Consider the following 24,358-nt stretch of genomic DNA (forward strand, 5'->3'; position numbering starts at 1 on the left):
TGCCAGGGCACTGTAAAAATCACTCAGGTGCACTGGCCAGGTAAGATGAGCAGTGTCCCCGCGAAAAGTCATGGAGGGGGTTTAAACTTTAGGAGTCGAGCTACTTTTTTAGGCAAAACACTCAAGGGACTCCTCTGTGCAAGGCCCCGTGGGCTTGTCCCTCAAAAACTGACAAAGCCCTGCTTTGCGCCAATGCGTGGGCCTTTTTCTAGTCGCTAGTATTGCCGTTAAGGAAGACGCCCATCCCTGAAGAGGCGCCTGCAACATAGTAGCTGACACTCTTCACTGTGGGTATGTTGCAGTCACTGCGCTTGGAGCTGTTACACAAACACATGTTGCTAAGCGATGTTCTCCTGAGGAGGCAGCTGTTGTAGCAATGCGGACACGGTCCACTGTGAACTTGGCCATGGAGCACGAGGGCGCCTTTCCCCACCGCTTCTTCCCCTCCCCCCCACGGTGCCCTCGCACCTGTGCGCTCTCGCTCTCCACCCCCACCCCCGCCCCCCTCCGCAGGGCCCTTCTTTCGTTCTAACTGGTTTCCTAACCCCATGTGTTGCACGGCTCACTTCTGCCTCTGCGACTTTGTAAATAAACTTTCTCTGATACTTTGAAAAACAGAAACAAAGAAACGGATCCCAGCGTTGGAAACCCAAGGACGGCAGGGCGCGGAGGGAGCTGCTTCATGGCCTCGGGGGCAGGTGGGGAGGCATCTGGGGTGGGTGGGGAGGCATCCCAGGTGGGGAGAGAAGGGTCTTGGGCAGATGGGGAGGTGTCCGGGGCAAGGGGGGGATGCGCCCAGCAGGAAGCCAGGCGGGTAGACATACTGGGGGATCAGACCGCGAGTGTGTTGAGGGTCTGCCGTTGCCACCCCATTGCATTGGGAGGGGAGTACAGAGGTGGGAACAAGGTCTGCGTTTTTTAGCCATGGAAGGCAGCAGATGATTCTCTAGGAAATTTGCGTCTTTGGCCCACCGTCTCCCACACTGCCGGTGCCCGTCACCTGCCCGCCTTCCTGTGGACAGACACGGTCAGTGTTCCTCCAGAATCGCCTGGTTGGATGGGACCCCATGCGAGTCCGAAGTCCCCAAAATGCCCCTTTCTCCTGCTCCCTGCTCTCGCAGTTCATCCTCACTCTGTGGTCGTTGGGAGCAACCCAGTGCACAGAGGAGAGAGAACGAGGCTTTTGGTATCTGACTTTCACTCTTCCAACCTCTCGCTGCCAAACAGCCGCGCTGCAAAGCACTGCTTTGTGTGACCACAGGGCCCGTCAAACAGCGCCCAGAAGCGTGGGTGCAGAGGCATACAGAGGGCTCCGTGTTCAGATGAAAGCGCTGCATAAAGACATGAGACATTAAAACACACTGAAACTCTGTTTGAGGACTATTTTGGTGCCCATGTGTCTATCACCTTCACCCTGCCCCCAAAATGTTCTTTTCCCTCAAATCAGGTTTGACAACAATTAAAACACTTTATGCATCCATGGAGAGATGCATAATCAAGATGTGGCGGTATATGTGTATGCCAGGGAATATTACTCAGCCATGAAAAAGAACTTGCCATCTGTAACCACACAGATGGACCTAGAGCGTATTCTGCTAAATAAAATAAGTCAATGGGAAAGGACACAGGGCTTCACTTGAACGTGGAATCTAAAACATACACAAATAATCATAAATATAAGTGTATTAAAAATAAATGAAGAAAACAGAAACACACCCATAGATATAAAGAACAAGCTGAGCCCTGGGCGGGTGGCTCAGCCGCTTCCTCCTGTGCAGCAACAGGCTGCGGGTTCGATTCCCTGTCAGGGTGCGGACATGGGTTGTGGGTTCAGATTCTCCTGGTCAGGGTGTGGACAGGAGGCAGCTGATTGATGTTTCTTTCTCTCTCCGTCCCCTCCCACTCTTTGCAAAATCCATAAACGTATTCTTGGTGAGGATTTAATAAAAAAACAAACAATAAGCCGATGGCTGCCACGGTGGAAGGGGGTGATGAGGACACGTGGGTTTTTTTTTTTGTTTGTTTTTAAAGCCTCTCTTGGTGAGCTGTAGACGAGGCCAGGTGCCGGACCCCTTGGCCCTGCCTGGCCGTCTCATCCTGCCGGTCAGCGGCTGCTTGGATCCCTGCCCCTCTCTGCACCTCTCACCCCAACCCTGAAGCCTTCAGAGACTGAATGTACATTCCTTGTAGCAGACGCGCCCCCACGTTTGCCAAACACAGGTGGACCTCAGCATCCTCACTGCCAAAGGCGGTTTTATTTCGACTTTGCCTGAACAGGACAAGGAGGTGTCGAGACACCTCAGCCACCAGAGGGACTCACGTGACAGGCAACGTTTTCCCGACACAGACCCGACGTGTCCCCCCGGCTGTGTCTCCTCTCTTCCCAGCGAGCCCTTCCGGGGGCTCTCACGTGGGCCCCCTCTTTTGAGTCCTTCACGACCGGGATGCACGGGGCGTGAGTCCGCTCTCCGTGGGAAACAGTGCCTGCTCCACATCCGCTGCTGAAATGCTAGGAGTGTCAAGGGTTAACGTGTGCGCAGAGCTTCCAAGTCCACGAGGACCTGGATGTATAACTCAAGAATTGACAGCAATGAGCTCACAGGAGCGCGGAATAAAACAAGAGAGAAAAACCATCACGGACGCAGACAACAGGGTGCAGATGAGCAGAGGGAAGGGGGTCGGGGAGGTCGGGGAGGGTGAAGGGGGGCAAATGGTGATGGGAGAAGACGTGCTCACCGTGGGGCGGTGAGCACGCAGCACAACATACAGATGACGCGTTGTAGAACTGCGCACCTGAAACCTAAATCAGTTCATTACCCAGTACCGCCCCGACAAGTGCAATAAAACTGTTTTAGGAAAAAAATTACAAAAAAAAAGGGTAGGTCTCTCCGGAGCCGAATAATTTAATTCTCCTGTTGCACTAAACGTATCCTTCATGTCTCTTAACATTGTACAGGTTAAATAGTTAGCTGGACCCATAAATACACGTAATGTATGTACATGCTTCAAGTGAGGAGATCCTGCCACACATGTTTCCACCTCACAGGGCATCTGGAAGCCTATTGGCATCGAGCATCTTGAACTTGGAATGAACATGGTCATCTTCGAAAGCACGCTCAGGCCAGCAGCTTCCCAAAATTCCTCTACCACCATCCCAGCCAGAACCCCAACACATCGTCAGCACGCCGACGCTCTCTTTCATGAGAATATTTCTTATACAGTAAGAGGGATTTCCGAGCCATTTCTGGAGTGAGAGATCCATGTGGAGGGAATCTGTCTATCCTGGAAGTCTACTGGTTTTCCCGAAACAGGGATAACTGGCTACTTGGTTTATTTTAAATATCTTAACCTCCTTGAGGGACGAAGGAAAGTGGCCTCACATAAAATACACAGGTTGTGAGTAGTAGTTTGTGTGTTCTCAATAATACTGACAGCGAGTGCCTTCCAGTCACCAGAGGGGAACTCATCAGCACCTTTTGCCCGTGAAAGCGATGGTTCTTCAGTCCCTCCCCCGTGGCCCAGGTCGAGCCTGGTGGGGGGCTCTGTGCACGGTGCTCTCCGTGTTGCCGGGGGCCCGGCAGAGTCACGCACACCCCCGTGGGGCGAAGCGGGGGTTTGCCTTTCCCACATTTCATCCCAGCATCTTGGATACATTCACCCTCATGCATTGACACCAGTGCACGCACTTGACCGTGGAAGGCATATGTCGAGCATCTGTCCCTGTGCGCACTGTTGAGTTTTTCCCCACTGTGGGAGCTCTCGGCGGGGCCCTTGGGTGACCAGGTAGACAGGGGACCACAGTCCGAGATGGGACCACAGTGCGAGATGCTGGGTGTGCACGGTGACGCTCCCCCTCCCCCCCTGCCACGGGAAGGGTGGACTGGGCCCCGAGCGTCCCTCCTGCCCGCAGACGAGCCCGGCTATGGGCTCCCTCCCCGGTCTTGCTTTTCCTGGTCACACTGGCAGGACAGGCCGGAGGCCGAGGAACAACACATCTGCAGCCACGGCTTCCAGAGAAGGTTCTGCAGCGACAGCTGGTTGGGGACCTCTTGCACGGTGCGCGCGTGGCGGTCTGCCGCTCGCTGCATCACCTCCAGGATCTCCCAGAAGCGGGGCTCGGTGCTCGGGGTCACGGGGCTGCTCTCCCTGGGGTCCTTGGAGAGATCGAACAGCAGCGGCGGCTCGTGGCGGGTGACGAAGCGTCCGTGACAGAAGCACACGTGTGTGAGGAAGCAGCCATTGGCGCCCTCGGGGGTGAAGTTGGGCGTGAAGAGAAAGACCTTCCAGATGGAGGAGCCTGCGGTGCACAAGGACACAGGTGGGGTCACGGGCGGGGGCAACGCTGGCCAGACTCACCGCCCACCAGACCCCACACTGAGATCTCGCGGCCCTGGGCCGGGGGCCCGTGCACGCCGTGGGGTGTTGAAGGAGGAAATCTGCGTGTGGGTCGCACACAAGCCTCGGACCCGCTGGGGAGACGGTGCCGCGGCTGCTTCAGTGGTGAGGGTGTGCGCACGCGAGCCCCGGCATCCGCTCCTTATTCCCCGTCCCTGAGTCTCCCTGCCCCCGCCTGCCCATCTCTGCCCCTCGCTGTCTCCTGCTTACGTGGTCCCGGTCTCTGCCTCCTGATGCAGCGTGGTAGTGAAAAGGGGGGCACGACCCCCCTTGTTTCAGCACGGAACTCACACAGGGCTGCCGTTTTCCTCCCGTAAACTGTCCAGCCCGGAAATGGCGAGGGGGCTCTCGATAAATGCTCAGGGACGGACAGCGGGGAAGCCCCCAGCTCGGCTCCCTGTGGTATTCCCATGCCCACACTTTCAAGGTACAGCCTGCGATTCTGCCTACAACCAGTCAGGAGGGAGAGAGAGGCAGCCTCCCTGCTGACATGGACCCTGTGCTGTGCACACGCACATGTCCTTGCAGGGCCACCAAGCACAAGGGCACACCCTGGACCTCGGTGAACCTCTCGTTTCCTCAGCCTTGAGAGAGTGCAAAAGTATGTCCCTCACCGGCCCGTGAGCATGGGGCCGAGGGCGGGGTGGTTCTGCAACGGCGAACACACGGGATCTGGGAGCTGACGGGCACCTTCCAACGCAAGGTCGTGATAAGACTTGCCAAACGCTACCCATTCACCGAACACGACCGAGCCGCAACGGTGCAGCCTGTATGTTATTCGCTGGATAAAGGTGTCGGACCCCCCAAACCAGGGGAAGGTGCTGGGCTCAGGGCGGGACGCTTCGACTGTTCCGAAGCGGGAAGCTCCGTGTGCCATGAAATCTCCAAATGTTAACATGTCAGGAAAAGATGTTTCGGCCCGTGACGAAAGGATGGATTTGTTTGCTGTTTATTCTGCCATGTTCTCGCTCTCTGAAGAGCTGGCTGCCGATCAGACCCCCCCCCCCACGACAGGTGTCTGCAAGGCCGTTTCCGGGGTACAAAGCACGGAAAAGCCAGAACGCAGGTGCGCGGACCCCCTGGACTGAGCTGCACAACACAAATACCCTTTCTCATGCTCTCCCGACGGATGTGACCCGTACATCGTGCAGCCTCAGCCGCCAGCAAGCAACACACAGCCATTTAATTCCCTCGGATGATTTGCGGACGTCATGGCAATGGTGGCTGCTGTCATTGTGGGTATTTAGCGAGCAAATGATCCGCGTACAAACTGAATGGATAGAATTAACCACAAGCGATTAATGGCCAGGGGAGTGTGCATCGGCCCCAGGGAGACTCTGGCCTGAGATAGGCCTGCACCAGGGAACGTGGCCGGTCTTGGGTTTTTGAGGGAAGAAGTGGGAAGCACAGGGCAAGCGACCCACTATGCGCAGTTCCAGGACCCGTTACCCGTGGTTTGAGCACCTGTTATCCACAGACCCAGAAAGGGCCCCTGTCATCCACGGGTTCCAGGACTCGTTATCTGTGGGTCCAAAAAGAGCCTGTTACCCATGGGTTCCAGGGTCTGTTATCCGTCAGTTCCAAGACCCATTATCTGTGAGTTTGAGAGCCTGTTATGCATGGTTGCAAGGACCTGTTACCTGCAGGGGTCAGGACCTGCTCTCTGTGGGTGGCCACACGAGACAAACACCGCAGTTCTTCTCTTGAACCCAAAGACCTTTGGGGGGGGGCTGTACCTGGGGCCGCCCAGGATACCCTGTCTTCACATCCACGGTCCCTGCGTGGGCACTGTGGGGCCCCGGCCTCTTCTGTCCGTGATGTGTATTCCTACCTGTTCCCCAGGGCCCGGACCCTGCACAAGCCAGCCCTGGGCTCGTGGACGAGACAGCACGCTCTCCCAGCCCCCACGGCAGGCTGCGTTCCACTCACGGCGCTGTGATCACGTGGAAAACAAAAAAGACTCGGACAAGGGCTGCAGCGGAGAGCGCCTGACGCCCATGCAGGCAGGTGGGTGCATCCCCGCTCCCCCAGCTGCTGCCCCCGTGTCTGACAGGGACGCTGTGCCTGTGATGAGCCGCCGTGTGTAGGCTAGGGAACAGGAACAGGGACCCTGGTCCGAGGCGGGCACACACGTCACACTAAACTGTGCCCCTGCCCTTCCGTGTGGATTCGAGTCCCCCACGCTAATGCCAGACAAGTGACCCGTGTTACATGCTCGGTTTGGGGCAGCCTGTTCGAGCGTGAGGGGACTGACGAGATCAGTCCCTGTTGAAATCATGTCCCTCGCCTCACCCCGAGAACTGAGTTACAGAATCATTACGCTTCCAGGGTTATTAACTCAGAGAGGACACATTCTCCACAAAAGTTGGAAGGGATTCACAAGGGCCGAAACAGAATTGTTACATTTGGGGAACATAAGTATTTAATTGTCATGTGTGGCCTCAGCAATTGGAACGTGAAGTGCCCGTCGGTGGTTTGGGTTCCCTGGGCCGGGGGAAGCCGGCCCTGCCCGAGGGGTGGAGCCACACCGGGCTGGCCACGTCCGCCCATTGCCACGGTGTCCACACCGCCCCCCACGGGGGGAGGGGGCTGCACGTTAGCAACGGCACAAGAGCTGGTGGATTGCTGATCGCTGAACCCCGCTGCACCCCAACGTGGTCTGTTCCTCACCCTGACACCCAGAATTCCTCTTCCCTCTTCCCAGGAAGGAGTCTGAGGTCAGATAGCAGCCCTGCCACCCCTTGGAATTATGGGAAGTGTCCCACCAGGCAGTGTGGGGGTCACTGGCCACCCCCGAGCCGAGGGGACCCGAGAGGGCCTCAGCCAACTCACCCGGCGGGTCTCTGGTTCACAGGTAACTCCGTGCATGGGAGAGCTGCCCCTGCTCACGCCCCGCTGCCCTCTCCTCTCTTCCCACAGCTCGGGGCAGAAAACCGTCTCAGACATAAGCAGCGTGGGACTGCGGCAGCTGCTCAACTAACGACTGTCCACGGCAGAGGTACGTGTGTACATGTGACGTTCAACTCCCCCGTCGGACGTGACGTAAAACCGCCGTGTTCACGGACAGGTGCCCACTCCAGCCCGCCTCTCTACGCACACAGGAGCTGCTCCCTAAACATCCGCAGCCTGAGTGAGTACGTGAAAGGGAAGATCGCCCCCCACAAGGCGTGCACGCTGGCCGAGGCACCACCCACTGGGACTGAGGGTCAGGGACCAGCTGCCAGTGAATGAGAGAGGACTCACGAAACCATGGCTTCCGGAGACCCTCGAGTCTGACCAGTGATTGTAGCGTGACTTCACTGTGACTTCTACCCCTGTGTTGCGGGTCTGAGGCAGGGCGTTGTAAGAACTTGTGTGGGAAGACGTGTCTCTTGAAGAAGCAGGTTGGATCCAAAGGGGCCGAGGCCTCTCGGGGCCTGGGGCCTGTTTCCCCCGCGGACCCCCATGTTCTGCCTCTCCCTGCTTCTGCTAGCGGCCCCTCATTCCGTGTTTCTGCAGCCCCCTGACCCAACAGGTGCCCTCTCGCCTCACTCTGTGGGACTGTCTCTATTTCAATGTGCAAAGTTCAGCACGCAACTACCCTTCATTAAACACGGGCACACCCCCGAAATGCCATTGTTTGCATGTTTTGGGGGCTCCGTGGAAGCAGAAGTGGGTAGAAGTACAGCTCTCCTTTCCTCGGCGGCTGAGACCTACGTGCAGTCAGTGCCCCTACAAAGAGCCACGGCCTCCCTGCGGGGGTTTGCAAGGACAGACGCGTGGCTGAGACAGGCCAGCACGGCCCCTCCAGGACTTGGCTCTGTCGCTTTGGGTCCGTCCCGCGCCCAGAGAGGAACCCGAGGCAGCCGCCTGCACGGGGAATAGAAACTTTGTGGGGGAAGGTGGTTTGAGGTCTGCGGGTAACAGAAGGGGGGCCGTTTTCCACTTTAAAAATAACGAACATGGACTCGGAATGACATGTCCCTGGTAAACTGGCTGGATGAACAGGGGTGGGAGACCGGTGAGCTGAGAGCCGCGGGGAGCCTTGCTCTGAGCTTAAGAAGCAGCCGCCGGTGAGAAGTTACGAGGGTCCTGGCAGACTGGCTTCCCGTAGCCGCATCCCCAAACACAACAGACAAACGGGGAGCTCTAGGTCACCTCTCAAGACTACACAGGACTCCTAACCTCACCGTCCACCTCAAAAACACACCACTGTTGCATAAATAGCTTCCGGATTTCCACTGACCCTGAGGCATCTCAGTGCCGTGAACATCATCTCAGTCCTAAGTTTAAATATATAGAAAACAAAACCCCGACACCTGTCAGCACAGGTACAGTTATCACCCGGTTCTGTGTGCACCCTCGGGCTTGTCGGAGAACGGCTCTACGCACGGTGTCGGAAACCCCGAGTTCCACACCACCCCTCCCAGAGCACAGGACTGGAGCACCACCGCACCCGGCCTGGGAAACCCGAGGGCATCGAGCGTGTGCACTCGCTTCCAAAGATCTACGCCCAGAAAATGGACACAACACCAGAGGGACGGATGAGTCGGGACCGGCCTCCTGTGGGCTTCCGGGGAAGAGAGCAGGCGAGCGTTTCCACGCGGTTCAGGGCGCTACGGCGCCAAGCGAGGGGACTGAGAAAGCTCTTAGAGGGGGGGCTTGGGACGGGGCATGTCCGAGGGGCTGGGGGCAGTGCTCCAGGAACGGAGAGAAGGGCATCCATCCAGGACCTACAAGCGCACATGGGCTGCGTACGGAGGAGAGGGGCCCAGTGCAGAATGGGAAGCCCGAGGACATGGGACTGTTTGAAGTCCACGTGGTGAGCGCCCAGCCCTTGGACGTCCTGCCCACACGAGGACGGGAGCAGGGGGAGTCACAGAGGACAGGAGGCGGCACTCGAAGCCACGCACGGTTGCCCTGTGAGCCCCCCGCCGGCCTCGGCTGCGGAGCTCGGCACCCCCAACATTCACCTACACGCACGGCGCTGGTCGCAGGGAGCGGCCCAGACGGGCAGCGGGGCTCACTCACTGTTCCGCGGGTGCCAGCGCACGGCGTTCAGGTAGAAGTTGCAGTAGTGGAACAGAAACTCGTGCTCCGAGTGCGAGGGCGGGCTCGGGCTCCGCAGCAGCGGCATCAGGTCCCGGCCGTCGATGACCCTGTGGGACAAAGCGGGCGGGCGTGAGGCGGGAAGGGCCGCACCGTGCTTAGGCTGAAACTCCCCGGGCCCCGAGTCGTCCTTCCGGTGAAAGGGGGGCTGCGTCGTGGTCCCCGAGTGACCGGCACAAACGCACCAGCTGGCCCGTGTTGGGTGCTGTGTCCCCTGCGGGGAGGCCAGCTGCACCCCCCCGGGCAAACTCCTGGAACCCTCCCAATGGCAGCAGGACTTGAGGCTGTTATCACTCCCCGCGGACCAGGAGGAACAGGTCACTTCTCCAAGGTCCCGGGACCAGCGGGAGAGCCCCTGGGAGGCGGCCCCGGCTGGCTGGGCACCCACACTCTGAAGTGTTTCCCTACTCCACTCCTAAAGCTTCTTTTCTGCCTGTTCCCCTGCAAAGACAGAGCTTCACTCCCGAACCGTAAGTGTACTGGACATGAGGATTTCTGACAATGTGGGCCAAAGAAAGAAACATAACACAGAGCGTGGTGAACATGGGATCGGGCGCGCTTCACTGACATCGGATGGAGTTCAGGTGTGAAAAGGAAGCTGATACAAAGGCCCCTGGGCCTGATGGCTCCCAAACACAGATGCGGTTGACCTTGGGGGGCAGGAGTGTGAGCTACACGGGGCGTTCTGCAATGCATTCTCTCAGTGCACTGGACCGAACTCCACATCCTCTCGGCTCAGGGCTCGACCAGCAGTTGTAAAACCTGGATGATGGGACCCACAGACGTTGTGCCCCCATTTTCGACTGTATGGGTGGGCGGCCCCCCGACCTCCGTGCGGGTCAAGAGTCCATGGCACAGGCTCTTGACCCGCACAGTAGCTCTGCCACCGTGGTGAGGATACAGAAGACAGAGCTCACTCTTGGGTTCATGTTTATTCACTATTTTCCACAGGGGCAACTGCAAACCTCCTTTTGACCACACAACGGGGGAGGAGCGATGTCAGGTCACTTGGAGTTTGAAGGGGTGGATGGAAGCCCAGCACTTTGCTTTCAGCTGAACAAAGAGGCATGGCCATGAGAGAGCTGAACTTGCGCACACGGCTAGACCACCGCCATTGCAATGAGCCCCTTTGAAAGATGTGGACAGTTCAACCCGAGGCCGCTCCTCCTCCGACTGGAAATGCCCCTCGCCTATCACCCCCGCCACCATAGCAGTATTCCCTTGGCCGTGTGATTTGGGTAAGCGTTCTGAGGAATCCTGCACCCCTTCAGCTTTTACTTGTGGTTTATTCTGGCGTCGCTAAAAGCCCTGGGAGGCCTCCTCAGTATTCACCATGCCTTCCAGGGTGTCTGTGGGCTGAAAACATTCCCTTTTTGCAAGATAAAGATAAGTACCAAAGAGAGGCTTGGTTTGTGTCCCAAGCTGTCAGTCCCGTTCGCCATGAGAGGAAGGTAAAGAAATAGGTGACAAGGACAGGTCTATGCAGAAGCGGAACGGGCTCTGGAAAAGTGTTTCTATCCCAGAACGCCGGTTACTGGGACTTGCTCCTCTCCGATCGTCTTGGAGAAAGACTCAGTCCTTCATAACGCGTCATCTGGGGTGGGGGCGAGGAAGGAAGGGGTGATGGGGAAGCGTGCAGGTGCCTGAGTCCCAGAAGCCCCGTGGGGACAAATGACCCAGACGGGGGAGACAGGACACGGGCCAGACGCCTCTCCCCACCTGCCCCCTGAGTCCAGAGCAGGCTCTTCCCTGGCCACTCAACAGCACGGACGAACCTCTGCATTTTTTGTTTGTTGGTTTTTTAATACAATCTCTACCTCTGTTTCTTGAAGCTGTTTTTGTGTGCGTGCTTTTTTTTTTGGCCATGAGCCATCAAAACACAACACTTGGTTTAAAAACAGAGGACACAACGCCTGCTGGAATGGCTACCACGAATGAATCCACAAAAACACAAGTGCTGGCGAGGATGTAGAGAAAGGGCAGACCCTAGTGCACTGTGGGTGGGAATGCAGACTGGGGCAGCAGGAAAACAGGATGGAGTCTCCTCAGAAAATGGAACGTGGAAAGGCCCTCGGACCCAGCGATGCCACTCCTGGGAATCCATGTGAAGAAATGCTACATTACAAACGACAGATGCTCCCTTCTGATCACTGCAACATCACTTCCACCGGCCAAGACACGGAAGCCGCCCAAGGGCCTGTCCATAGATGAGTGGAAATAGATACAGTACAATATTACTGGGCCATAAACAAGAAGCCCATCTTATCCTTTGTCACCTAGAGGGCATTCTGATCCGGGAAGGAAGTCAGGCGGACAAAGACAAATACCGTACGATTCCACCAGTCTGTGGGACCTGGGAAAGAGAATAAATGGAACAGAAGCCGACTTGCAGGTGCACAGAGCAGACTGACAGCTGGCAGGGGCTGGGGGGCTGCAGGGGGGAAAGACGAGGGGGTGAAGCAATACGGGGGGCAGTTACAGATTCAACCTGGGGATACGAAGTACAGCTGGGGGAACATAGTCAGTGATATGGCGATAAGTCTGCGTCGGACCAGGTGGGTGCTGGGAATATCGAGGTGTCGCTGTGTAAAGTCTATGGCTGTGTAAGCACCATGCTGTACCCCTGAAACTAACACGAAATGATAAAGACTGTAAACTGCTTGCCAGGATGGGAACTGGGTCACGGGACTGGCTCCTGATACTAGAAGGCAGCATTTACCTTAAAAAAAAAAATAAGACGGCATGTCTCATGTCATTTTTTTCTCCCCTAACAGCAAAGTATTTAAGATGTTTTAACACAGAGGGAAGCAAAGTCTCTTCTGCAAACGTTTTCTGCTTCAAGTGCAGTGTCACCCCCCCTTTTCACCCCCCCCATCCTCCACGGCACCCGTGGAAAGCCACCGTTTAGCTGCACTCAGGAATGTCAAAACGAGGCTCATTCACGCCCTGAAAAATGGAACATGACCCCTTGGGGCTGCACTTCTAATTGGTGCCCCAACTCCCAACGTAGTGGGGTTGTTTTCAACCCCACATGCCCGGCACCACAGCCCATGCCTGCCAGCCCGAGCCGGCGCGTTTCTCGTTGACCCAGGGCACAGGGCCGTGTTTCCATGGCATCGCGGTTTGCAGACCAGGGGCCCAGGCGCCTACGGATGGACACAAAGGACTGCGGTGTTCTGTACTGATGACCTGATCCTGACCATCTCCGCCCACGGAGGGGAGCCCGCACGCCAGGCTGGCACAGACTGCCCTGCCGAAGACCGGGATGCGGGCTCCCGTGGCGCCCGCTTGCGACTCTGAAACGCATTCCTCTGAAATTGTGTCACACCGGCAAAGTCACGCATCACAGCAACGGTGACGGTGTCAGCAACCGGTTGCCACGAAGAGCAGTCTCCACCTTCCAGGCTGCGCCGGGCAGCCTGGAAGGACGTTTCAGGCAACCGGAGAGAGTGTGTTTTGGGGACTTTCCTTACGTCACCGTGAGCTCCGGGAATGTGCCGTCTCTCTCAGCTTCGGGCCCGTGAACCATCGACCCGCCCTGTGCTGCCTTTGCCAAGCCAGCTTGGGGGGGGGTTTGGGGGTCACAGTACAAGAGAAAGGTTTGGACAGGCCCCGAAGGAGGAGGTGTGGGGCACTGACAAAGAGGGTCACTGGGGACACAGTGTGTGTCACCTGTGTGCTATGGAAAATACAACAAGGAAGTCTGGAACACTAATCCGGACACCAAATCTGTGCGCCCCTAATGTTCGCTGCAGCGTCATTGACAATCACCAAGCTACAGGGAAGCAGTGCATACCTTGCTTTTGCCAAAGCGCACTGAGATGTATTCCCAGGCCGACAGTGAGGCCCGGTGGCTGGACGGATTCCCTGGGAGGGAGATTTGGGGCTTTAGGAAAGACTTTGAGGGGTGGCTGCTGCCGACTCTCCTGCCTGTCCCCACGCAGAAGAACAATACTTGGACTACAGCAGACCTTGGAAACGCTTTCCGTGCTCATGGTTTTTGCGGTTCTGGGGCCTGGGCGGGAGTCCCACGCGGAAGAAGACAGACCTGCCCCGAGGGACATCCGCCTCTGCACAGGGGCTGCCACAAAAGTGCAAGCCATCCCCACGATCTCCACATGGGACCTCATGCTCGGACACTCCTGGCCCTGCCGTCAACCCCGCCAGGCCAGGGCTGTGACTGGGTCCCTTTTCCTGACACCTGCCAGGGCCTGAGACCCTCTCTGTGCGTCTGCGAGGTCCAGAGGACTGTTCACAGTCACACTGGGTGCTCCTTGACGTCTGCACGCCACAGTTCTGGGGGCCTGCTGTGGGCTCCCCAGCTGTGCCCGCTGGGAGGTCCGCACTCTGTCAGCCACGGAACCGAGGTCTCGGGGCTGCTTGCGTTTCAAAATTGCTTTCCAGGTTCCATCGCCAATGTGACGGATGTGGGCAGACGAGATGACGCCACAGCCCCCTAAACAAACGCTCTTTGGGGGCCTTGATCATTAAAGAGTGTGCACGGCAGTTCGATTCCCAGTCAGGGCACGTGCCCGGGTTCTGGGTTTGGTCCCCTGTCTCAGTGCTTACGGGAGGCAGCCCAGCGATGCTTCTCACTTCCATGTCTGTCTGTCTGTCTGTCTGTCTCTCCATCTCTCTGTTTCTAACTTCCTAGAACCAGTACGCACATCCCCGGGTGAGCATTTAAAAACAAACAAACAACAGTGTACAGGGGTCTTGAGCCCCGGACGCTTGAGAACGGCTGACCTGCACACTGCTGCCTTTCCCCACGCGCCTGCGTGTGTGTGTGAGCTGGGGTGGGGCCCAGGCAACTAAAGTGGGAACCCGATAAACCCCAAAAACAAACAGGAGCAAGGAAACAGGATCATGAACCACGGGAGGTGAGCGAGACTCCCCAGGACTCCGCGCTGGCTGGGCTGTGGCTTCTGTGCGCCTGGGTCCCCTCCCTCCCTCCCTGGGCGTCCCCTGGCGGCCGGGACCTGCAGCCCAGCTGCGTGACATCAGCCTGGCTGCCACCCAGCGAATGAACACAATCTGTCAGCGAGCTCGTCTCGCGAGCCCTCCGACGGGCAAAACCCAGGGGTGGGAGTCGCAGTGGAACTTCGGAGAAAGACGTGGCATTTAGAGCTTGTCAAAGGAACACATGCTGGGGAGGAGAGCTCTTTAGTGGGGACCCGGCTGCTGTCCTTGCTGGGGCCGCCCAGGGGACACGGCAGTTCCAGGCAGGAGGGGGGGGGCCCGGGCGTGTGGGAGGCACAGGTGAGCAGCAGGCTGGACGGGGAATGTCCGTGCAAGGCCACACTGCGCACCGCAGCCTGGGAGTCCACTTCCCGCCAGGACAGCGGGCCCAGCAGAAGAATTTCTGCGTCCAAGGTGCCCCCAGCAAGGGCCCTGGACTGCGTGCGGGTGACCAGTCCCACCCGGAGGGGACGTCCGTCTGCAGGGAGAGCAGAGCTCACGCGACCCCAAAGTCTGACCGAGACACTGCCCCCGTCTCTGCGGCACATGGTACCTGTCCTGAGGCAGCGCGGCCCCCGCGAGCGTGACCACCGTGGGGAAGATGTCCATGTTGCTGGTGGGCGCGTGGACCTCCAGCCCGGCCTCCAGGACCCCCGGCCAGCGCAGCAGGCCCGGCACGCGGACGCCTCCTTCCCAGTTGTTCCCTTTTCCTCCTGAAAGGCAGAGCGCAGGCAGCAGGGAGAAGATGTCTTCCTCAGGCTCACATCAAGGCATTCTCGAACGGGCAACGCGGGTTTTGCAAGAGCACAGAAACCATGGTGGTAACCAAGCAACCCGGGAGGCAGCCAGCGCTGCGTGGCACGCACGCCCCAGGCTACCTGAACGACGGCCTTGTCACCAGGAAGCCTCGGCAACAGCGGCCTGGGCATCAGCCGGCTTTGTACCAGTGTCAGCGAGCAAAACGGTGGCCCCCCGAACTGGCCACGCCCCACCCCTGAAACCTGGGGCTACGGGACCTCGTGTGGCTAAGGGGGAGATTATCGAGACTCTCTGTGTGGGTCCGGGGCCATTGCCAATGTCCCTGCGGGGAACAGAGGGCAACATGGGAAGAGGAGCTGCAGGGCTCGTGGGGAGAGAGGCCCCGGCCGAGGCTGCGCCGCCGGCTTTGGAGGTGGGGGGAGGTGACAAACTGGGGAGCCAGGCGATGTGAGATGCTGGAAAAGGCAGCTAGCGCGTGCTCCCCGAGAACCTGCAGCGGAAACCCAGCCCTGCCTGCAGCCCATCTGGACCCCAGCACGGCGCGGCGTCCACATCTGAGCTGCAGAACAAGGAGACGATAGGCGTTGCTTCAAAGCCCCTGCTCGTGAAGAACAATCGGTGGGCAAAGGGATCGCGCTGGCCTGTGCTTGGGACGGCGCGGTCACCCCAGTTCCTGACTGCCACGTGGGACCCTCGAGGTCCCCTTCTCACCCCTCCCGCTCTTGTCTGCAAAGGCCCACGGTGATGACAGGAAGCCCGCCCCCGTCCCCCTGTCTGTCACCAGCGTCTCTCACACTGCTTGCTACCCACGCCCATGACCTCGGCTGACGGCCTTGGAAGCCAGCGGGCCTGGGGCGGAGAACAAAGGAGGGACCAGCGTGTGAAAGGCTGTCTGGAACTACCTGTTGGCAGACGCTGGCGGCTGTAACACCAAATGAAACCAACGCCCCCCACGCAGGCCGCGTCCTCACGGATCCAGGACAGACACGCCCGGTTTCACTGCACGGGAAGACCCCCGCGGCTCCGTGTACGAGCCTGGGTCTGGTGTCCTGCACGCTGGGACACGGCCGGCGTGCCTCTGGGTTCCGTGGGGAGCACAGCAGACGTGGGCCACCACAGGAAGCCAGCCCCGAGCAGGGCCGAGCGTCTGCAGAGCCACCAATGCTGTGGGATAGAGGACGGTGTGGCCAGTGGGACGGCGGGGGGCGGGGCCGATGCGCATCCTCACCTTTGTAGATCCCGTTACTGCCTCCGTGGATGTCCCCTCTGGTGGTCACTTCTTCCACGTGGGCCCCTTGGTCGGACGAGAAGTACACGAGGGTGTTGTTCGTCAGCCTTAACTCCTCCAGGACGTTCAAGATCTGCCCTGAAGGGAGGAACACACTCCCTGTGAAAACAGCTCGGTCTTTCCAAAGTCAACGGGGCCCAGGGGCCCTGGTGGACGTGTCTGCTGCCTATGACTCGGGGTGGGAAGCAGGGACCGTTGCGTACGCCGCTGTCCCTGGCTGATGGTGCGCAGCACGAGGGGCGATCGGGGGACCAGGTGACATCTAGAAGCATCCATGGGAGCCCTCAGCAGCCTAGGGCGACTCTGCAAAGGGACTCCATAACGTGTTCTATGAAAGTCAGGCTGATCGGTCCTCACCCGAGTGCAGGAACTTGCCAGAAGAGAGAGGCCAGCTGCCCACGGGCCTCGACTTACAAACAAGCCTAGTACATTGTCCTCACTGACTAGACACAACAAACAAAGAGATGCCCAACCATTGATGTCCCTCCTGTATGAAAGAAAAACCTGTCTCCAGATATTATGGGATGAATTCCTTCTGACAATGCTGACAGGGGATGCTCAAGTCCAAAACCACCCAACACGAATATCAGCACTGCTCACACGTTCCTTTTTCTCGTCCTCGCCTTCTTCCCGCCAACCTAACCTTGCGTCTGCCCCCGGGTAACAGCTCCTCAAATCAACAACATCACCATGGAGAACCTCCGACCACCACGGCGGCAGCCGTGCCCACACGCACAGGGTGAGCTCACGTGCTCTCCTGCTGACACCTCACCGGAGCCGACGAGGAAAGAGGTTTGTTTTTGTCATCCACGCGACAGATGACGGCAGCCACGCTCCGCAAAGGTAAGTGGGCAGCTCCGCTTCCCACAGCGAGGAGGTGAGGAAGCTGGAACGGAGAGTGAGGTCGGACTCTAAACCCAGACCCTGGAGCTCCAGGGACTCATGTGGATGGACGCACCAAGAACCAAGGAAAGGACGTTAAGGGGAGGGGTGGAATTAGACGTATGCCCTGGAATACCCACATACAAGGCACACGACAGCCACCGTCTTCTTGCAGTGAACCCAGGACGAGGGCAAGGACGGGGCGTAGGTTAAAGAAGCGCGGATCTAGGGTGTAGGCGAGCTTTTGAACTTCCTGCATGCCTAAGCTTTTCCCTTTGGGAAAAAACAGATGCCGGATGAAGGTTTTAGAAGGGGCTGATTAGGAGGCTATGACTGGAATGTTGGTCCATTAGAAGGAAATGCCAGTCCAGCTGGGGGAATAAATGCGCCTTATAATTGTGGCACACTTGGACACGCTCAGGGGCTGCAGGTTTGCTTACTGAATGGATGCACGCAGGCAGACACTGGGGGATTGCCGTCTGACTCTGTTCTAGTGATGTGTGACTCCTAGTGGCTTCTCAGCAACCCCTCCCTTCTCCCCTGAGCTCAGTGGGCAACAGAAAACCCCCGACTGCCGCCTCTGGGTCACTCGGAGCCCTTGCCACTCTACACAGTGGCATCAGTCTCCTGCCCTGCTGCCTCCAGCTGTTTGCAGACCAGCGTGGGGCCCACCCGGCTGGCCCGACCCAGGCTCATTCCATGAGTGAGAGGCCTGCCCTGTCCACTCGGCGTGGCACCACATGGGCGGTGGTGCCCATCTCTTCACTATGGCACGACCCCAGCAAGTGGAATTGTGCGAGAAGGCCGGGCGTCCTTGGTGGCCGAAACAATTAGCGACCACCACAAGCACATCGGATGTACCACGTCGGGCATGCGTCCTGGAGATAGGTCTCCACCCAGAGGCTGCTCTCTCTCTGCCCAGGAAGGAGAGAAGCAACGCAGGCTGGGTCAGCGCCCCAAGGAGGTGGCACAGGGGACTCCTGATGCAGAAGCAAGACCCCACGCCATTGGCCGCAAGATGTGCTTTTGCTGTTTCATTGTTAGTGCCCCCCACTGGAGTGCATTCAGTCTTTCCTCGGGTTGTTAACTCCTGTGATAACCACTCCTCGAAGGCTCACCACGTCCATAAATGCCCTGCTCAGAACCAGGGGACGAGATGCATGCAGCCCATTGGAGGGGTCTGTCTGCAGGGACACGTCACCAGCAGGCAGACTTCCAGTGTCCTGCTGCTACTGCTGAGCACCCCGCCTGCATGGGAATGCAAGGCCCCAGCACTTTGAAAACAGTAATCAGTTTAACGAGTGGGAAGAGGAAGCATCGATAGCACCATGGGAGCCTCACTTCTGTTTTGAAGAGCAACTGTCCCTTTGGCACACACACGCGCACACACACACGTGTAATTTGTAAGCGAAATAATCGACGGGGCGGGTCACAGGGCACGGCGGGTTTCCCTCCCTCGGCTGCCGCTAGTATTTTGCCAAAGGGCGCCCAGCCGTGCGCCCCCATGTCAAAGGGCACCGACCTTTCCAGTGTGTAGAACTGCCTCAGCGTGAACACAATCCTGTGAAGAGAAGCCTGATTTAAAAATGCGACTCCCACGGTAGCATCTACAGACACCAAAACCTGCAACACACACAAGTATGGCAGGTTCTTCGTCCACCGCCGAAGCCTTGGAAGCTGCCAAACTGTCCTTTGGTGGGTGACGGACAACTAAGGGGTGCTCCATGAACACGGGGCAGCGGTGGGGTAATGCTTCATCGCTGAACACAAATGGGCGACCAAACCACAAAAAGACATCCGCGTGCGTGAGATGAAGTGTAAGGAAGCCAGTGTGAAAGGACTGGACAGTGTACTATTTTGACTGTATGATATTTTGACAGGGACAACACTGTAGAGACGGTACACACATCAGGGGTGGCAGGTGCTTGGGGGAGTGTGAGGGGTAGAGAGGCAGACAAGTAGCATTTGTCCAAGCCCACGGAATGTACGATTCACCCAGCGAGCCTCAATGGAAACGGTGGACATCGGCTGATGAACGAACGCATCGCTATCGGCTCACCGGTTGGGACGCGTGCACCTCTCTAATATAAGACACTACGATGACGACTGTGCATAAAAGAAAGGGAACACTCTCTATAAACAACGTCCTGCTACCCTAAAACTGCTCAAAAATAGTTGAGGCCAGGCTTCCTCACCTTGCTTCCAGCGTGTTTGTCCAGCTCGCCCTGCCCGTGGCCATGGGCTGAACGTGGCCACGAGCGTGACAAGACAGCAGGGACAGGGTTCATCCCCGAGGCCCACTGAGACATGACCCCTTGCGCAGGCTACTGGTGCCGTCCCCTCCCTACCGGCTGGTCCCACCTCCACACACCTACCGAAGCGCCAGCCACACCGGTTCCCTCCACTAACAGGCACCTCCGACCTTTTCCAGCCTCACGCGCCTCCCCGACTATCCCTGCAACTCCTCCATCTCGGGTGGCCGTAAGGTTTGCACGTGGGCCCCACCAACCTTTGCGACTCACGGGCTAGCCCCGCTAGCTTCCTCATTTTCAACACGTACGGCAGGGCTCGTATTCACACGAGAACGTCTTGCTGAGGCCGCTGGACAGAGGGCAGACTCTGTGGCTCCCCTGTTGCACAAACGGTCACATTTCTGGTGTCCTTTCTGTCCTCACCTCCCCCCCCCCCGCCCTGCTGCAGCGTGCAACTCTGGATCCCACTCTGCTTTGGTCCCGAGCCAGAATCTCATTTGTAAAGGCCCAGGCCCACTGACCTCTTCATTCTTCCTAAGACTGGTTGTTCGGGGTACAGTGGTCCGTATGGAAAATCACACCATGAAGAATAACACGAGAATAAAGCCTGTTTTGGGGGACCGATGGCCGGGAGCCTCCTTGCGCCCCACCGGATACAAAGTTCTGCCACGTTCCTCTCCTGAAAGTTCTGCACAGAACTGTCCCCTGAGCACAGATGTCCCTGAGGCCCTCTTGCTTCCAGAAGAGCACAGCACCAGTCACAGGTCTGCCAATGTTATTTTGAAGGACGGCTCTCAAAGTATAATGATGCCAATTTAGATGGGATGACAGTTTTGAATTACCAAGAGTGGGTTGCCAGAGAGCTTATAAACGAAATGCTTTATTTCCAAAGCTTTTTCATCATGTTCCCTGAAGGAAAAAAATATATACAAAATAAGCTATTGTGCGAGCAATTTGTTATTTAAGTGGAGAAAACACAAGAGTGAGCGTCACCAAATTTCTGAGAACTTCCTGACCAGACTTTTGCAACCCGAGAGGAAGAGAACTTGGAAATGCGGAAGCGTGGCTCCTTCCTCCCCCAGGCGCGGATGTGGGTTGCAGAGGAGGGTGGAAGCCCAGAATTTCTCTGTTCCCTGCGGTCATTTCATTCTGCAAACAAGGGTTAACTCAGCCACTGGGCACAGTGAACACGGACGGAGAGCCCTTTGCAATGCACAGGCGGAGTTCCACATCTCAGCTGACGGCCAAGAGCTCCAACGGGCTTCCCAGTCCTGAAAGAATTGGCTGCCCGGGAATAGTTGCGTCCACTTTGGAGATGGTAACCTGTGCTAGCAAGATGGGCCAGGAGGAAGAGAGGAGGGTGGCGTCTGAAACAGTCAGCAGCCTGGGACGGGTCACCCGTCCAATGCCCAGCCTCCCTCAGCCCTTACCATGAAGTAGAAACATCGGTCAGCGGGCACCGGACGAATCGGGGTGGCCACTGCGTGACTTCCACCCATGTCTGATCCCTGTGCTGGACGCTGCAAACTCACTCCTATGCCAGTGTATTGTACGTCAACTGCAATGGAAAAGATTTCTCTAAATGAAAAAATCGTCCTGCCTCCCGGAAGCCTTGAGATTTCCGTGGACTTGGCTTTTTCCTCTGCAAAGCACGTTAAATACTGGAGCCAAGTTCTGTGCAGCCTCGGGCTCAGGAAGGGGAAGGAAAGAATCAGCTGCTTCAGCCACCCACCAGAAACAATTAAGAAAGATTTCCCACCTACTCAGTGTGCAATTCTCGGGAACAGAGCAACTCTGGCATGTTCCCCTGAAGTTCTTTGTCTGGCCTGGTGGTCACTGGGGGGCTCGAAGTTCCCCACTGCGCCCAGAACGGAATGCCAGGGAGAGAGTCTAATTGCGGCACCTGCTGGGGACTGTGCCTCTCCACGGGCGTGGGGAGTGCCAGACGTGGCTCCTGGAAGTCGGCTAGGTTTTTAACGACATATCCCGCGGTGACCGCCGTTCATAAAATGACGTGCGTTTCAGGGGTGCCGCTCCATGACGCATTGTCAGCATACCGCGTGGTGTGCCCAGCACCCAGAGTCGAGTCCTCGAGATCCATGCTCGCCGCTCTCCTGAACCCCTCACAGAGTACGCATGCCTGCTGCGGCAGATGACGGAGGAGGTAGGTGACCACCCTGAGGACCTTCACGTTGAGGGGGACCCTCCCCAACAGCCAGGAGCACCTATGTTCCGATGCAGCCAATGCCGGATCGTGGCTTTGCTGGCTCATCCGATTCACCACACACGTTGCCTTTGGCATCATCCTTCGTGACTTGGCTTGCTTCCCTGTCTCCTCCGTTAACGTGGACATCCCGCTCAGAAGCTGTTCAGGAGGCACCCGTAATCCTTCCCCACACAGCTTTTCCAGGAGGAATCACATGTGATGGCGCTATTCTGTGTGGACCCAAAGTCACAGTCGACAGCTTGTGTTTAGGATAAAGATTCCCTGCCCTGTTCATGGTATATTCCAGCGCTGCTCGAATTTTAACAGATTTACCCATGACTTGGAGAGAGCAGGCTGACAGGAAGACTCTGGTCCAGCCCACCCGGAGCGCGGACAGACAGCCTGGATTTCTGAGAAGCATCAACAGTCTGCCTGCCGGAGGAGCAGACTGTTCAAGGAAAGGCTGCACTGAGCAAATGTTTAATACGTGGTGCCCTTGACAGGTGTCAAGACCCACCCTGATCAAGAGATTCAGCGAACACAAAACTTTGACATACAAGGCTGGACGACGGAAACATCTAAGCAGGACGATCGGCGCCGTGACGAAACGGAAGAGTGGAAAGTTGGAGGTCGTGCTTTTACGGATGACCAGGTGGTCCCCACCATTCCCAGGAAATGGGTCCTCACTCTGTGCCGTGCCTGGCTGTTCGCACAGCGCTGTGACTTCCTCCGTCAGAGCCCTCGGTGACCCGGCCGCAGCTGAGGGGTCTGGTTTGCCCACCCGCCCTGCTCCCGCTCCCCACACGGGCGGGGCACTCTCAAGCCCCTCCTCTGTGAGCTCTGTGGACAGACAGAAATTTGGGAGGCTGTTGCACTGGGAACGGTCACTTCGATAATGCCGACTGGCTCTCTGGCTCTCAGAGCAGAGTCCTGTGTCTTCCCGTGTCAGTGAGAGAGACACATGCAGGAGAACCATGTCATCGTGTCTGCTCGATGGAGTCACCCCTGCGTGTCGGGCGGAAAACCCAGTGGGCAAGCCTGGGACGCAGAGGAAGGCGCCTTCAGGTCAAAGTCAGTCAAAGGGTCAAAGTCAGTGCGAGGCTCCAGAACCCCTTCCGTGTGGCCGGAATGCCTCCTGCGGCCTTGCACAGGAGGGATGACCTTGAACTCCCCACGTGGGCTGGGCCACGAGGAGAGGATGCCCAGAGATGAGGAAGCAGAGAAACGAAACCCTTCCGCACCCCGGTATTCAGGGTGCTCTCCGACTCCACCGCATGCACTTCGATGGGAGGTTTCTCTTGCACGGGGGTCTCACATTCCGTAACACTGGAGCCCTTGATGGTGACCCGCTGACACAAGGCCTCCTGGACATGCTCACCCCACCCACCCCCCTCCGAGGGGCGCTGTGCTCCCGGGGCACACGGCCTCCCATCTGCCTGTCTGCCGCCCCCTTCGATGTCCGCCTGACGCCCAGGGTCCTGGGCCACACGCGTGTGTTACGCTAAGGTGCTTGGCTCATCCGGGGAAGGGACAGTAATAAAAGTGACAATGACGGCAGCTGGTATCGGGTGGGCACTTCTTACACGTCAGGCACCATGCTGCCTACTCTACAGACGCAACTTTGTTTAAATCTGCTTGGTTAATGCAACTAATTCACGCAGGAGGGATACATCTGTGCAGGGGGAATCGCTGTACTTGATTGATTTTGGTGAGCCCTGATGGGGTCACGGCCTCACAGCAACAGGCGTTCAACCCCGAGAACTGGGGGGGTCTGACCTCACACTGCTGTCCAGGGGAATATTATCGGCACTAACCCGGCCTCTTAAACCCTAATACCTGCTTTCTCTCTAGGCCTGGAAATGTTTAAGTAGCAAAGGAGACGTGCTGGCCAGCAGAGGTTGAAGGTGGGCGATTCTCCCTAGCAGCCCCTCCCCTGTCTCGCCATACCCTGCGCCGTGGCTGCGTCGTGAACACAGATGCCCAGAGAATGACCGAGGTGGCCCACAGAACACAGGCTGTGGGCGAGTCCCGGGAGATGAGGGGGAGGAACAGCAGAGGCGGTGGTCCTTTCTCCAGGCAGGCTCGTCTCAGGGACACCCCTCAGCCGGAGAGGGGTGGGCAGGGGTGTGGGCTCCGTGAACAAGCAGTGCAGAAATCTGCTCAGGTGGCTGAAAGGTTCCGTTACCTCTACAGAGTCATTTTCCCACCTGCAGGCTAGAGACGCCATAAAAGTATCTCCCAGCACAGTCCCCTACAAGGTTTCCAGAAGTGGCCAGGACACACTGAAGGCTTTTACAGTGTAGCTGTCTTGAGTCGCTAAATGTTTCATTGTTAGCGTGGCCGTAGCTGCTGCTCAGGTGCTGTTGCTACTCCTCAGATTAGGAAAACACTGCCAGATAGCCTATTAATACTGTTTGAATTAATGGGTCAGCGGCCTCTTTGATGATTTACGAGGCTATCTCCTTTATGGAAATGATTTATAAACGTGGTAAAAAACTATCCGTTTTACTCTGAGATGTAAATGCGAGG

The 24,358-nt window shown here is 57.5% G+C and overlaps 1 protein-coding gene across 5 annotated transcripts in view; it reads right to left on the bottom strand.

Annotated features, from left to right (window-relative positions):
* Positions 1 to 2,233: 2,233 nt before the first annotated feature.
* STS (steroid sulfatase) overlaps positions 2,234 to 24,358 on the bottom strand; it is a 73,689-nt gene continuing 51,564 nt past the window's right edge. For all 5 annotated transcript variants that reach the window (XM_037157405.2, XM_037157408.2, XM_053673417.1 and 2 more), the window contains 4 exons: positions 16,430 to 16,567; positions 14,996 to 15,155; positions 9,406 to 9,533; positions 2,234 to 4,297 (listed from right to left, as the gene is read on the bottom strand). In XM_037157405.2, the coding sequence (XP_037013300.2) occupies positions 3,921 to 4,297; positions 9,406 to 9,533; positions 14,996 to 15,155; positions 16,430 to 16,567 (803 nt within the window). In that variant the 3' untranslated portion in view covers positions 2,234 to 3,920. The remainder of the gene's footprint in view (positions 4,298 to 9,405; positions 9,534 to 14,995; positions 15,156 to 16,429; positions 16,568 to 24,358) is intronic.

The sequence above is a fragment of the Artibeus jamaicensis genome, unplaced genomic scaffold (assembly GCF_021234435.1).
Source record: "Artibeus jamaicensis isolate MK-2021 breed Jamaican fruit bat unplaced genomic scaffold, CSHL_Jam_final contig_859, whole genome shotgun sequence".
NCBI lineage: Eukaryota > Metazoa > Chordata > Mammalia > Chiroptera > Phyllostomidae > Artibeus > Artibeus jamaicensis.